Raw genomic sequence first — 12,091 nt, forward strand, 5'->3', positions numbered from 1 at the left:
ATGTTCCTCACACAAAGTTATTAAGTGGCTTCAGAAGACTTCAAATATTGTGCACAAGTAATTTATGGTTACTTTATTTTTTATATTTGTAATTTTTGCAATTTTTGACAGCCCCTAGTCACTACTCATTATATGGAAAAGAGCAGTGTGAACATTCTTCAAAATATTTAATATTATGTTCCACAGAAGTGCAGACAGAATTTTCAGTTTTTTTCTTACACTATTCCTTTCAAATGACAAAGTCGTATTTATGTTTTGAACCACCTTTGTTCTTTTTTAATCTGCTTTATGCTTTTTGGTCACCACCACCTTGTTCATCACCTCCGCCTATAATGTTTCCTGCTTATATTTCTGTTGTTCTCTTAAACTTCCGCTCACCCATCCACATCTTCCTCCACAGTTTCCCTCACAGCCCTCCTCTCCTTCCCTCCGAACTTTCTGTATTTCTGATGTCATTTTCAGTATGTACCTTTGTGCTCTCTCTCGCTCTCTCTCTCTCCCTCCCTCTCTCTCTCTCTCTCTCTCTCTCTCTCTCTCTCTCTCTCTCTCTCTCTCTCTCTCTGCAGAATTAAGCTGACACGGAAACTTCAGTACTCCAAGTGCTCAGAGTCTCTTTTTGAATTATTAACAGTCTGGGACCCCCGAGTGCTTATCTCAACCTTCCCTCCACTCTTATCCTTTCATCTCTCCTTCCCTCTCTGTCTCCCACAATTTGCTGCCGGTATTTCCTCCCTGCTCTCTAGAATGTACATTATTTTGACACACTGACTGACTTCAGCAGTCATGATGAATGCTATTTTGTCGCTGATTTGACTGAACCTGTTTCTAACATACTTTGTGGGAATAACTATGGTTAATTCTTTGATCTCAGTTGGCTTTTAGGACAGATAAAAGGACAACACATATATTCCCTTTGGGGAAGGTGTAAAAACATTCATTCATGAGTTCACATTTTCATATAATCCTTGGCTTGCCTGTCTGTGATTGAGGGCTTGAGCATCATGACTGAAGCTCTAAATTGGAACTACTTAATTAGTGAAGATCTAAACGTTTAATACATCATAGTCGTGAATAGAAATAGGTGGAGTTGGGGTGGTGGTTGGATGGCGCAAAATTGTCACAGGAGTGATATAATTGGTGTTTATATACCTTTGCATTGTGATTGACAGTATCAGATGAATATACTCCTCTCGAAATTTTGTTTAGAGCACCATTAAGCTTACAAACACACATACACACACAGTAATGTATATAACCATGTCTCCTAGCCTCTAGCTAATTTTGACCCAGTTAGAGCTATGCATTTGGAGCTTAAAAGAACATGAGAAATAGAAGTAGAGGAAGTAGAAGTTTAAAAAGAGTTATTTTTCTTACATAAAAGTGATTTTGTTTGTACTTGGTGTCAAAATATCAAATTAATTACTATTTTGGACTGCCATCTAAAAGCCATGTGCTTATAAGCAAAGGCAGTGTACGGTATGCACTGTATCTCAGTTTCATTATCAGTTACAAGATGAGAAGGAGATTATTTTTCTTGACATTTCTAACCTGTTCAGAAGAGGGTAGACCTCCCTGCCTAACAAATACTAATCACCATGGCAAAACCATAATCTCTAGTCTAAAAGCCATGTGCATGGCAAGCTGTTTGGCACAACAACTTATTGAGATGTATGCATGCATCCTAACACACACACACACATACCCTGATAGAGTTTGAAAGGGAGACAGATTGAGAGAGTTTGAATGAATTAACAGAACTGGACTACCTTAGATGAATTGATTTCACACTCTGGTCAATGTCTTTAGGGCCCTTCATCGGGGTGGTTCACAGATTTGATGGGATTTTGCATTCTGATACATGTTGCATTTTTACAGGAGCTGTTTGTGTTGATGTGTGAAAGAATGAAAGACTTTTATTTAAATTGTTGAAAGTCATCTTCTTTATTTCAGGCTTTGCACAATCTTACATTGTATAAAGGCAAAATCTTCAGTGAACATATGGTCTTTCACCATTTCTCTCATTTAGACTGTAACAATAATTACCTCACAACTTCAAAGGGACTTAGCATTAAAAACCTTCACAATTAAACATAATTAAATGGAAACATACATTTAAATGTAATCACTCATGTGAGTTACCAGTCAGTGCCACATACATTATGCCATGAATCCAAGCATGACAGCATGGTCAGTAAAACCATTCAATGTTCCCTTATTGCCAAACTTTAACCAATCAACAGCAAGTTTTATTACAGACAATAGCTAATCAACATCCATGACTCATTTATCTGATGAACGAGCCAGCTTGAATTTGCTGTATTGATCCCAGCTTGCATCAATTGTTTTGTTCTGAGGTTTTTTTTTTTTGTTGTTGTTGTTGTTGTTCTTTTTATTCTACATTATTAATTAAACTACCATTCTAAATGAATTCTATACCAAGGATCTTAAAAATATCAAATCAGGACATGTGAAACAGAGATTTTGCCCACTTAAATACACAGTCATTGTTGCAGGCACTTAAATCCATGTTCCTTGATGACAGCTAAGTCAAGTCAATGGAAGTCACAAATTGGCATCAATTGCCAAGTGATACAGTTGCAGTTTAGAATCTCTACCAGAGGGGGGCGATGAGGAGCGAGTCGCCCCTTCAGGCACATAATTAGATCGGTAGCATGATTGGGAACTTATGAAGCTAGTGCAATCATAGGCACTAAACAAGGGAAGAGGAAACAGATATATATATTAAAAAAAGAAGTCAACAACAGATAGACATTATGTAAATTATGTTTTGGTGTTTAAAATACAGTTTGATATTGGTAAAAAAATATATTTTCTTACCGTTATCTCTCTGGTGTCTTTATGGTAATATATGAGTAAACTCTTTGGTTTCAATGGGGGCCAAAAACTCAAATTAGGAAAATCCCACTTGCTCAATAATTCATTTCCATGCACAAATACACATACGTACAGTAAGAACATTCTTAGAGGTTGTCCAAACACCTATGACCACAAAAGGATGCAGATTGTTAGCCTCAGTCACCATCCACTTTAATTGCATCTTTTTTCCATACAATGAAAGTGAATGTTAACTGATGCTATCATTCTGCCTAACATCTCCTTTATTGTTCCATGGTAGAAGAAAGAACATCATATGGGTTTGGAACAACATCAGGGTGAATAAATGATTAAAGAATTTTCATTTTTGGGTGAACTATCCCTTTAAGTAATTAAGCTGTGGTTTGCTGGCAGTGGCAGGCACCAGGGTAGTGTACATTCATGTCTTTGCACCAGAGAACCGCAAACACTTTGCATGTGTGTAAGTTTAGCATGTATGTGTGCATATGTTCAGTGTGTGCGTGGTACAGGGTGCTGTAGGGTCATGTGTTCTGCCCCAGTGAAGGGTAAGCGCTGTGTACAGTAGTGGTGTACCACTTCTGGAATGCTTGGGAACACACAGCTGCTCTTTTCCAGTGTGTAACCACACTCTTTAGTCTGTGCTACGATGATATGCACACATCCTTGACTCGTCCTAGCAAGAGAGGGCAATAGAGTGAAAGGTTAAACTGATTATATATCATCAATGTCAGCTTTTTAAGCAAGACTGGTTACTCATTTTTTTTCTTTTGATATCAAACACACATCCAAGCACACATGCTTACTTGAGTGCAATGGAGTATTTGCTGGTAGCTGATTCGCTGTCTCTCACCAGAAAGCTAGCCTCCCTACAGTGCTGCAGCTGAGCCTCTGCCTCCTGACGACTCACACTGCCATGATACCAGCTGCAGAGAGAGAGGAGAAAAGGGGAGGAGATTCTTGATTCAACATTGTAATGATTATGTAATAAGAACAGAGAACGGAAAATAGATTACTGTAGATAGAATTGACAGTATAAGAGAATTAGCAGTTATTGAGGGATAGTTGATGCATAACATGTCCATGGACTGATATTTATCAACATCAAGAATTTTAGGTAAAAATGTATATGAATGTATAAGGGAAAGTGTATATCCTAGATCCTATAAAAGATTTTCACCATTTTTGATCACGTTCACTAGTTCATTTTAAATGGTCCTGCAGTGAAATTATTTTTTAAAGTTCCATTTAGTCTTTTAATTAATTTAAAGTGATAAAAGCAGAATACATAATAATTATAAAATAATTATGTTTAAAATGGTAGTTTTAAAAGATGGAGTATAGCTTGTCACAGGACATCTTAAAGTATTTCATGTCAACTAACCACAAAGAGGTAGACAAATATGTATGTAAAAATTTATAGAATCTGTCAAATTATAAATAAGATAGTTACAGCAAAAATTTCAAATGAAAATCCATAATATACAATTATGTTCCCATTCTGTGAAAAGTAACCTGCATTTGTCCGCTAAAGGAGCTATTTCTACCTGATCTAACCCTTTAAAGGGATAGTTCACCCAAAAAAGAAAATGTGCTCATTATTTACTCACCCTCATGCCATCACAGATGTGCATGACTTTCTGTCTTCTGCAGAACACAAACAAAGATTTTTAGAAGAATATTTAAGTTTTGTAGGTCCACACAATACAAGTGAATGGTGACCAGGATTTTGAATGTCCAAAAAGGACATAAAGGCAGCATTAAAGAAATCCATATGACTCCGGTGGCTAATCCATATCTTCTGAAGTGAAATGATAGGTTTGGGCAAGAAACAGATCAATATTCAAGTCCTTTTTTTTATTTTTATTTTTTTTTTTTTTTTAACTGTAAATCTACACTTATACTTCCACATTCTGGTGTGGAAGTGACTTTCACATTCAGCCACCTACTGGTTGGGGCTGGTCAAAGGTGGAGATTTATAGTGAAGAGGACTTAAATATTTATCTGTTTCCCATCCACACCTATCATATCACTTCTGAAGATAAGGATTTAACCACTGGAGTCAAATGGATTTCTTCTATGCTGCCTTTATGTTATTTTTGGACCTTCTGAGTTCTGGTCACAATTCACTTGTATTGTGAGGACAAACAGAGCTGAAATATTCTTCTAAAAATATTTGTTTGTATTCTGCAGAAGAAAGAAAGTCATACACATCTGGGATGGCATGAGGGTGAGTAAATAATGAGAGATTTATTTTAGTTTTGGGTGAACTATCCCTTTAAATCACTTTTGTTGGTGTAACCTACTGTATTAAGGTTGATTCAGTGTTATTAAATACTATTTTGGATTTGAAACAAACCAGTTATTTTAGATGCTGCCACATGAAGCACATTAGGTTAACATCTTTTTAGCGCATTACAATTTCATTGGTGTGCTTTCATTGAGTTTTTTAAATAAAGGTTAAGGTAATATGTATAAAATGTTACCTGTGACAGTTGTAATATTACTTGCAAGTCTAAATGTTTTTTTTAAAAACACACCTCTGTTTTTCCAGGGGCAGGGTGGGGTCAACAGTCAGGGTCTCATTGTCTGGTGTGGTGTTGGGAGATGATGGGGAAGTCGGGGAGGGGGGATTTGGTCGCAGAGATTTGGGGGTCCAGCTCTTATGTCTCAGGGTCTGCTGTTTCACATTAGGAGGACCAGACTCTTCCTTAGACATACGATCAACTCCATCAAACTGAGCTATACACAGAAAGAAACATTACAATTACCACATATTAACATGCAGGAGATACTGCTCCACCATAATCACAGAAGCATCACTTCCGACTCAGAGGTCACAAAATGACTTTAAAAAGTTTTAGTATTGCTGTCACTGTATCATGGTACTTTGATGACATTAATATCAAAGTGAGGGAAAGTTACCTGACAGTGCTCTAACAATCTGCTCCTTCTTCCACTCCCAAGGCAGTTCATACTCTGCCGGTGGTCTGGAATCAGACTCGGGCCGGGTCAAGGGAATGCCCTCCAGAACCTCCTCATACGGGACATCATAGATCTGTGGGGGTCCGGACCCCTCACCTTCTCCTCCGTTTAACACTACACATACTTTCAGCAAATCCTTTGATCCTCGCCTGCGTATCTCTGTGTAAGGGCACACATAGACATCACATCAGTTACTCAACAAAGGCTCATCATACACATTCTTAGGCACGAATACACCTTTAAATGTGCTCTGTTTACAAAAAGAAAGAGTTATTTGTAAAGTTAAACAAGTTATTTCCAACTATAATAAGTCTCTAGAAGTTTATAGAATTTCCAAAACAATGCCGAATAGTTCTCACATGTATTTGAAACACTAACAATCAATACAGAACATACTATTTTGGACACTGAATGTGCGGTAAAACATTTTGTGCTGCAGACCACTTTCCCACTTTTTCCAAGTGTAGCTTAAAAATGCCTAAAGAAAAGATCTTAAATGCTTAGATGCTCAATTCACAAGTATACAGTCCATGTGCAAAAAAAATGTATTTCCCTAAAGATGCCAAACAAACTATCAACATAGTTGGGTTTTCTTTAACTCTCTCTCCCTGTTTTTATGGTTTAACAAAACATTACTTAAGTTCATTTCAAACAAGCTGCTTTGCAGCAATTCTCACACACTTCTGTACCAAACAGTGATTGTGAAAGTGATGCACTGTAAAAAGATTGTACCTGGTGAGCTTACAAATTTTGTCATCATTTGCTTTCATATGTTAGCTTACTGTTAAGATTCAGACTAAATTCTTAGTCAATGTTAATTTCAACATACTGTATAATGCATTTTAAAAATCTAAATTCGTTAACATTAGATAATGCATTATGAACTAACATGAACTAATAATGAACAATTGTGTTTTTATTAACTAACATTAATAAAGATTAATAAATGCTGTAAAAAAATATACTGTTAATTGTTTGTTCATTATACCTAATGCATTAACTACTGTTAACAAATGGAACCTTATTGTAAAGTGTTACCACAGAATGTTTAAATATGCATTTAACTTTTATATACATACATATATATATATATATATATATATATATATATATATATATATATATATAAAGAATATTACTTGATCCTAAAAGATGTATTTATTTATTTGTAATAAAACTGCATCTAATAATTGATAAATATTTTTGTAGTCCTTGTTTGAGGTCAATTGCAGCAAAAGGTATTATTAATTTGTTGCCCCATATTTCTGGGAAATCTTTACTCACATTTGCTCAGTGTTTATAAAAAGAGAAAAGAAACGTTCTCACACATAAAAAGGACATTAGAAAACAACAGACAAAGTATAGTACCACATTACAGAACACAAAACATGCCCATTGCAAAGATGTCAGGATCCTGTTGCTTTGGTCAGTCATGTTATTGTGTGGTGACAGGATCCTGACACCCATGTTCTGTGTTTGTACCCATCTTGTGTGTCTAGTGTCAGGATCCTGCCACTTCGGTTGGTCTTGTTTTTAGCTGTGGCTGGATCCTGACACTAGTGTTGTGAGTGCACTTGGCTTTCTGTTTTCTCATTGCCATGTGTACTTGTGCCTGTGCTGTCTTAAATTAAACCCCGCCCCCTCGTTTGTCTTGTTATTAGTTTATCAGCTACACCTGCCTTCCCTCGTTACCCTCATTTCCTTCCCTATTCAATCTCCCTGTGTTCTCTGTCCTGTGCCAGTTCGTTGTCAAATGTACACATGGAGGTTCTTCCAGTTTGTTCGTGTCGGTCTGTCTGTCCGTCTGTCCGTCTGTCCATGCTGCAGGTTTCTGGAGGATCCTGTTCTGAGCCTGGTCTGTGAGGCTCTCCCTTCCCCAGCCTGGCCTACACTGTTCCACTCTGTTTTTGGGATGTTTGTTTCTCCCCTAGGGATGTTGTTTTTTTGTTTAATTTTATTTCTAATAAAGCCCATTACAATTCTGCGATTGAGCCTTCGCTTCACTACTCTGTTCCGTGACACAAAGAAATCTGTCTTGCTCATTCCCTTTTTGAATAGTGAAGAAAAGAAAAAGGATTAAACAGCATTTTTCAAGCATCCTCACACTGTGCTAAATAGCCACATCACACTGCATTATCAGATATTCTAAAGTATAGTCTAAGGCCTTGTCTAGCTTTTCACTTAAAACGGTTGTGCAATTGAATCCCAGCAGACTTATGCACCTATTTGTGCTAAAATCTAAATTTCAGTATCAACGTTGTGCCTGGAGATCTGTCTTTCTCCACTCACTCGCTGTTTCTTTGCTGTCACTTTGTGTCTGGCCTATTGTGTGAGAAAACAATGGTTGTACCAGGGGAAAGTCAGACCAAGTCTGTGATTGGCTGGCTCACCAGGCCACTTCCTGAGTTCTGGGAAGTGATTGGGGGGAGAGAGGAGTGTTGGGGGGTCTTTCTCGCATAGCCAGGCATACTGGGGGGACGGCAGGGGTCAACTTCCTGTCCATAGAATGGGGCAAAGGAAACACAGACAGGAAACAGGAAGCAGAAAGAGGAAACTGCACCCATTGTCCCAGCACAACACTGTCACCGTGGAAACCACCAAAGAGGGGAGAGAGAGGGAGCAGTGATTTTTCATACCCTTCAAATCCCTAAAAATCGTGCTTGATTTTTTTGGGTTCTCTTTATGAACAACTCATTATACTGACAAATGGTGTGCAGTAAAACATTTTTAGAATGAAAGAGAGACCAAAAGCAATGAAGGAGAGAAACAGAAGAAGAGAATAGTGCATGTGGTGTACCTGTTATAATAAGCTGGGCGTCATAGGGTTCCATGTAGCCATCGTTCTCTCCTTCCCTTTCAGCCTCTCTCTGTTCCCTCGTTTTCTCTGCATCAAAAGGGTCAGCATAATCCTCCAAGATGATCTATTAAGAGTGAGAGGAAAAGAGAAAGAGATATTAAAGATTTGTGTTCGGTCTTGTAGAGCGGAGCTTCTGTAAAGTTTGCATTTCGTTCAGAAATAGTGCAGACCTGGCTAGCAAGAAGGCATTTAGTCAGAATATGGTGTAAAATTACACCTTACATGGATGTATGGGGTGAAATTCTTTGTCCCGTCTTGTTGTCAGTTTTTAGTATTCATTTACTAGATGGAAAGCTTGTGCTTGTCTCTCATTCTCCCTCTGGACATATTTTTGTGTGACTTCATGAGATTCTGATTTCTGTGCTATAATGTTCAAAGTGTAGCTGGAGGGGATGTCCGTCAATGGGAGAGGATACAACCTGTATATCAGGTGACATAATTCTTCAAACACTGCCTTCACTAGGGACTGGAAGAAAGGGACTAAGCCATTGTGTTATGCATGCATTGTATTCTTTGCGTATTTGTGAACTTGGGTGTGTGAACTTGTGAGTGTGTGTGCACAGATGTGTGTTTCCCAGAAAGATAGAGTGAAGAGAGAAATGGATGTGTGTGTGTGTGTGCATGTGTGTATGACTAGGAAAAGAGACAGGAAGAGAGGCAGGGAAATGGTTCTCATTGTGTTGTTGCTTTTCAGCTCCACTCTGTCTGGTTATAATACAGCAGCTCATTGAAAAGGGAATAGGGAAAAGAAGAGAGCCATGGGGAGGGAGGAAGTGTAAGAAAGAAAGAGAGAGAGAAGAGGGGACCAAGGGTGGGGAGAAGAAGATATTGCTTAAACAAAGGACTGGAAGAGAGATATTGATTTTTCAAAACAAAAAGGTTACTTTGGTTCTCACAGTCAACAGTGTGACTGGGAAAACTGGAATATGTCATGTACTAAAAAGAACTTATAAAAAGCTCCTGAAAGAAACATCACTCCCGGAGGCCTATTTATCGCTCAGATCAGGGCTGTTCTTTCTTTTTGTCTTTACCGCATTTTCAGGAAACATTCATTGTAAATATTAAATGATTCTTGAAGCAACATTTGGGGTTTCTCAGATGCCACACTTACAGAATCCCCTGGAGAACCTCTAGTAACCTTTTAACTTCTTAAATTTACATCTGATTTTTTTCTCAGTAACTCATAAGGGAAACATATGGGAAAGGTTTCAGGGCCATTTCTTTTTCTTTTTTTGTACTGAGCCATGTGATATTAAAGGCTTTTTGTACCATAGATATCTAGCTTTTTGTTGTTTTAAAGGTTTCAGGGCATTTGAAAATTATATTGTTGCCCTTTAAGTAAATAAATAGGATGTTTGAGAATCCTTTTTAAGATACCTAGAGGTTCTCCAAACGGTTCCACCAATCTGGCATCTGAGGAACCTCAAATGGAGCCTAAATTATCTTTTAATTATTGAGGTGATTAACAAAGTTATATCAAAGGCGACCTACTGTGAATCTGTCTTTACCACAACCAATCTTAGGACTAATTAATAAAGACTTATATAAGTTCAATAATTATCATTGTTGCTATTTTACATACTGTTGCTCCGTTCTCAAACTCAAACTTACCGTTTCTGTTTTGATTGGTGACTTGGCCCGTTCACTGTCTGGAGATGATCCTCCTGTACTTGATTTTGGATCATTAACTTTGATCATTCTGCTCATGTATGCGTCAGCCAGGCTGGTTGTCCGCAGGGTGCGATGGTCTTCAAATCCCTCCATTTTAGTATTCTTCTTACTTTTTCCAGGGATCAGAATTTCCCAAATCTTCCCGTCTTTTATCGAACCGGTGCTTGAGTGGTTCCGTCCAAGCTCGATGGCCGAATTTTTGCGATTTCTTCCGTGGAGCAGCGAGCCCACACCACCGCCGCCGCCGCCACCGTTATCCGCTCCAGAATTTTTACGCAGACTCCCCTTCGAACCAGTACCGACTGTCAGAACCGGTTTGGGACGGGACTGAGTTCCTGATTCCGAAGCTGAACGGATCCGGTCGGATCCAGTCTTCAAACTAGTTGGGAAATCTTTAAACCACTTCGCCATGTCCGCGTCTGGTAAAATACAACGAATACGCACAGGTGTCTACGCCACTCTCCATACACACTCGCAACGCCTTCAGCAAATTATTAAACTTCCCAAAATATCACTGACTGTGGCCCTTATAAATATTAATATAAATACTGATTTTTGTCCACTGAACTTTTTATAACCTTATTAACAAAACACTTTGTTGTGCGTTCAATTGGTCCTATCCTTTTACGCACGATTGGACAATTATTTTTCAACGATTGACTAAATTGAATCTTCCAAATTGATTTAGGGAAAGGTTCCGAATATTAAAATGATTTTGATAAAAGCTTGTTTACTAAATTTATCCCATTCGTATTTCTTTTCAGGAAACTTATTACACTCGCAACTATTCTACAATTCTTCACATTGATTGCCTATACAATATCCCCTATTTTCTGTCTCTCCTGATTATTCCCTCAAGATAAAGAGGAGTCTCTGGAGAGCATAAACGCGGAAAAATTTAAAGTTTTTCTTAGCTCTCGCTGAAGATCCCATTCCCGGTATATCCACTCCAAGTGACAGTCTGTAAATGAAGTAATGGGGACGTACGGGCGCTCGTGCTGTAGCTTTGGGTGGGGGTGGTTTCTATGCCTCTGCAGGCTACTGTTGCCCAACAAGGGTACTTTTAGGGTGGAGATAGATTTTGCACTTTTCTGGGCACTACCTACCTGTAGATACAGTACAATAGGCCTAGACGTCCATCATTCGCCATGATTTTCGAATCTGTTCTGTAAGCTAAATTGGCAAACATTTGCATTTATCTCTTTAATAATATGTTGGATGCATGAACCATCATCATGTACATACTAGACAGACTAGCTTATCTAAATATGTCACAATTTATTAGTAGCACACTACTACTAATAAAGCATTCTGTAAAGCATAACCTAAAATTTGTTTCATGTGGCAACCCATAAATTAATTGGTTCTGCAATCTTATTAATAATAATAGTCAATTATAATTTTTAGATTTATGCACTTCATAACAATTTCATAACAAAATGCTATTCAATTTAATTGAGCAATGTTTAATTATATATGTGTGTGTGTGTGTGTGTGTGTGTGTGTGTGTGTGTTTGTAAATGGAAAGTAATGTTTACAGACAAATATATTTGTTGTTCTTAATTTGTATTTGCTATTATTCTATTATCCTCCTCTCCTAATATTTACTTATCCTTTTTTTTCTTCCCTCTTCCATATCTTTTGGAAATTATATATACTGTATATTTGCTGTCTATATATTTGCTGTTCTTTATTTGTATTTACATTTTGCAGTTATGTATTTCT

General features: G+C 37.7%; 1 protein-coding gene across 1 annotated transcript; it reads right to left on the bottom strand.

Moving 5' to 3' along the window:
* Positions 1-1,922: 1,922 nt before the first annotated feature.
* Positions 1,923-11,357, bottom strand: LOC127452904 (SH2 domain-containing adapter protein E-like). Its single transcript, XM_051718780.1, has 6 exons — positions 10,307-11,357; positions 8,636-8,759; positions 5,779-5,997; positions 5,394-5,595; positions 3,660-3,779; positions 1,923-3,529 (listed from the first exon to the last, which is right to left on the bottom strand). The coding sequence occupies exons 1-6, from the start codon at positions 10,775-10,777 to the stop codon at positions 3,346-3,348; spliced, it is 1,320 nt and encodes a 439-aa protein (XP_051574740.1). The 5' UTR covers positions 10,778-11,357; the 3' UTR covers positions 1,923-3,345.
* Between the last annotated feature and the right edge of the window lie 734 nt (positions 11,358-12,091).

Source organism: Myxocyprinus asiaticus, chromosome 15 (assembly GCF_019703515.2).
Source record: "Myxocyprinus asiaticus isolate MX2 ecotype Aquarium Trade chromosome 15, UBuf_Myxa_2, whole genome shotgun sequence".
Taxonomy (NCBI): domain Eukaryota; kingdom Metazoa; phylum Chordata; class Actinopteri; order Cypriniformes; family Catostomidae; genus Myxocyprinus; species Myxocyprinus asiaticus.

What these genes read in the sequence shown, in the direction of transcription:
- LOC127452904 (XM_051718780.1), bottom strand. Translation starts at nt 10,777, where the DNA reads ATGGCGAAGTGGTTTAAAGATTTCCCAACTAGTTTGAAGACTGGATCC. An exon ending in CTGCCCCTGGAAAAACAGAG is followed by an intron (nt 3,780 to 5,393) that starts GTGTGTTTTTAA and finishes CTCTCTCTGCAG; the next exon opens with CTGGTATCATGGCAGTGTGA. An exon ending in AAATACTCCATTGCACTCAA is followed by an intron (nt 3,530 to 3,659) that starts GTAAGCATGTGT and finishes CTCTCTTGCTAG; the next exon opens with GACGAGTCAAGGATGTGTGC.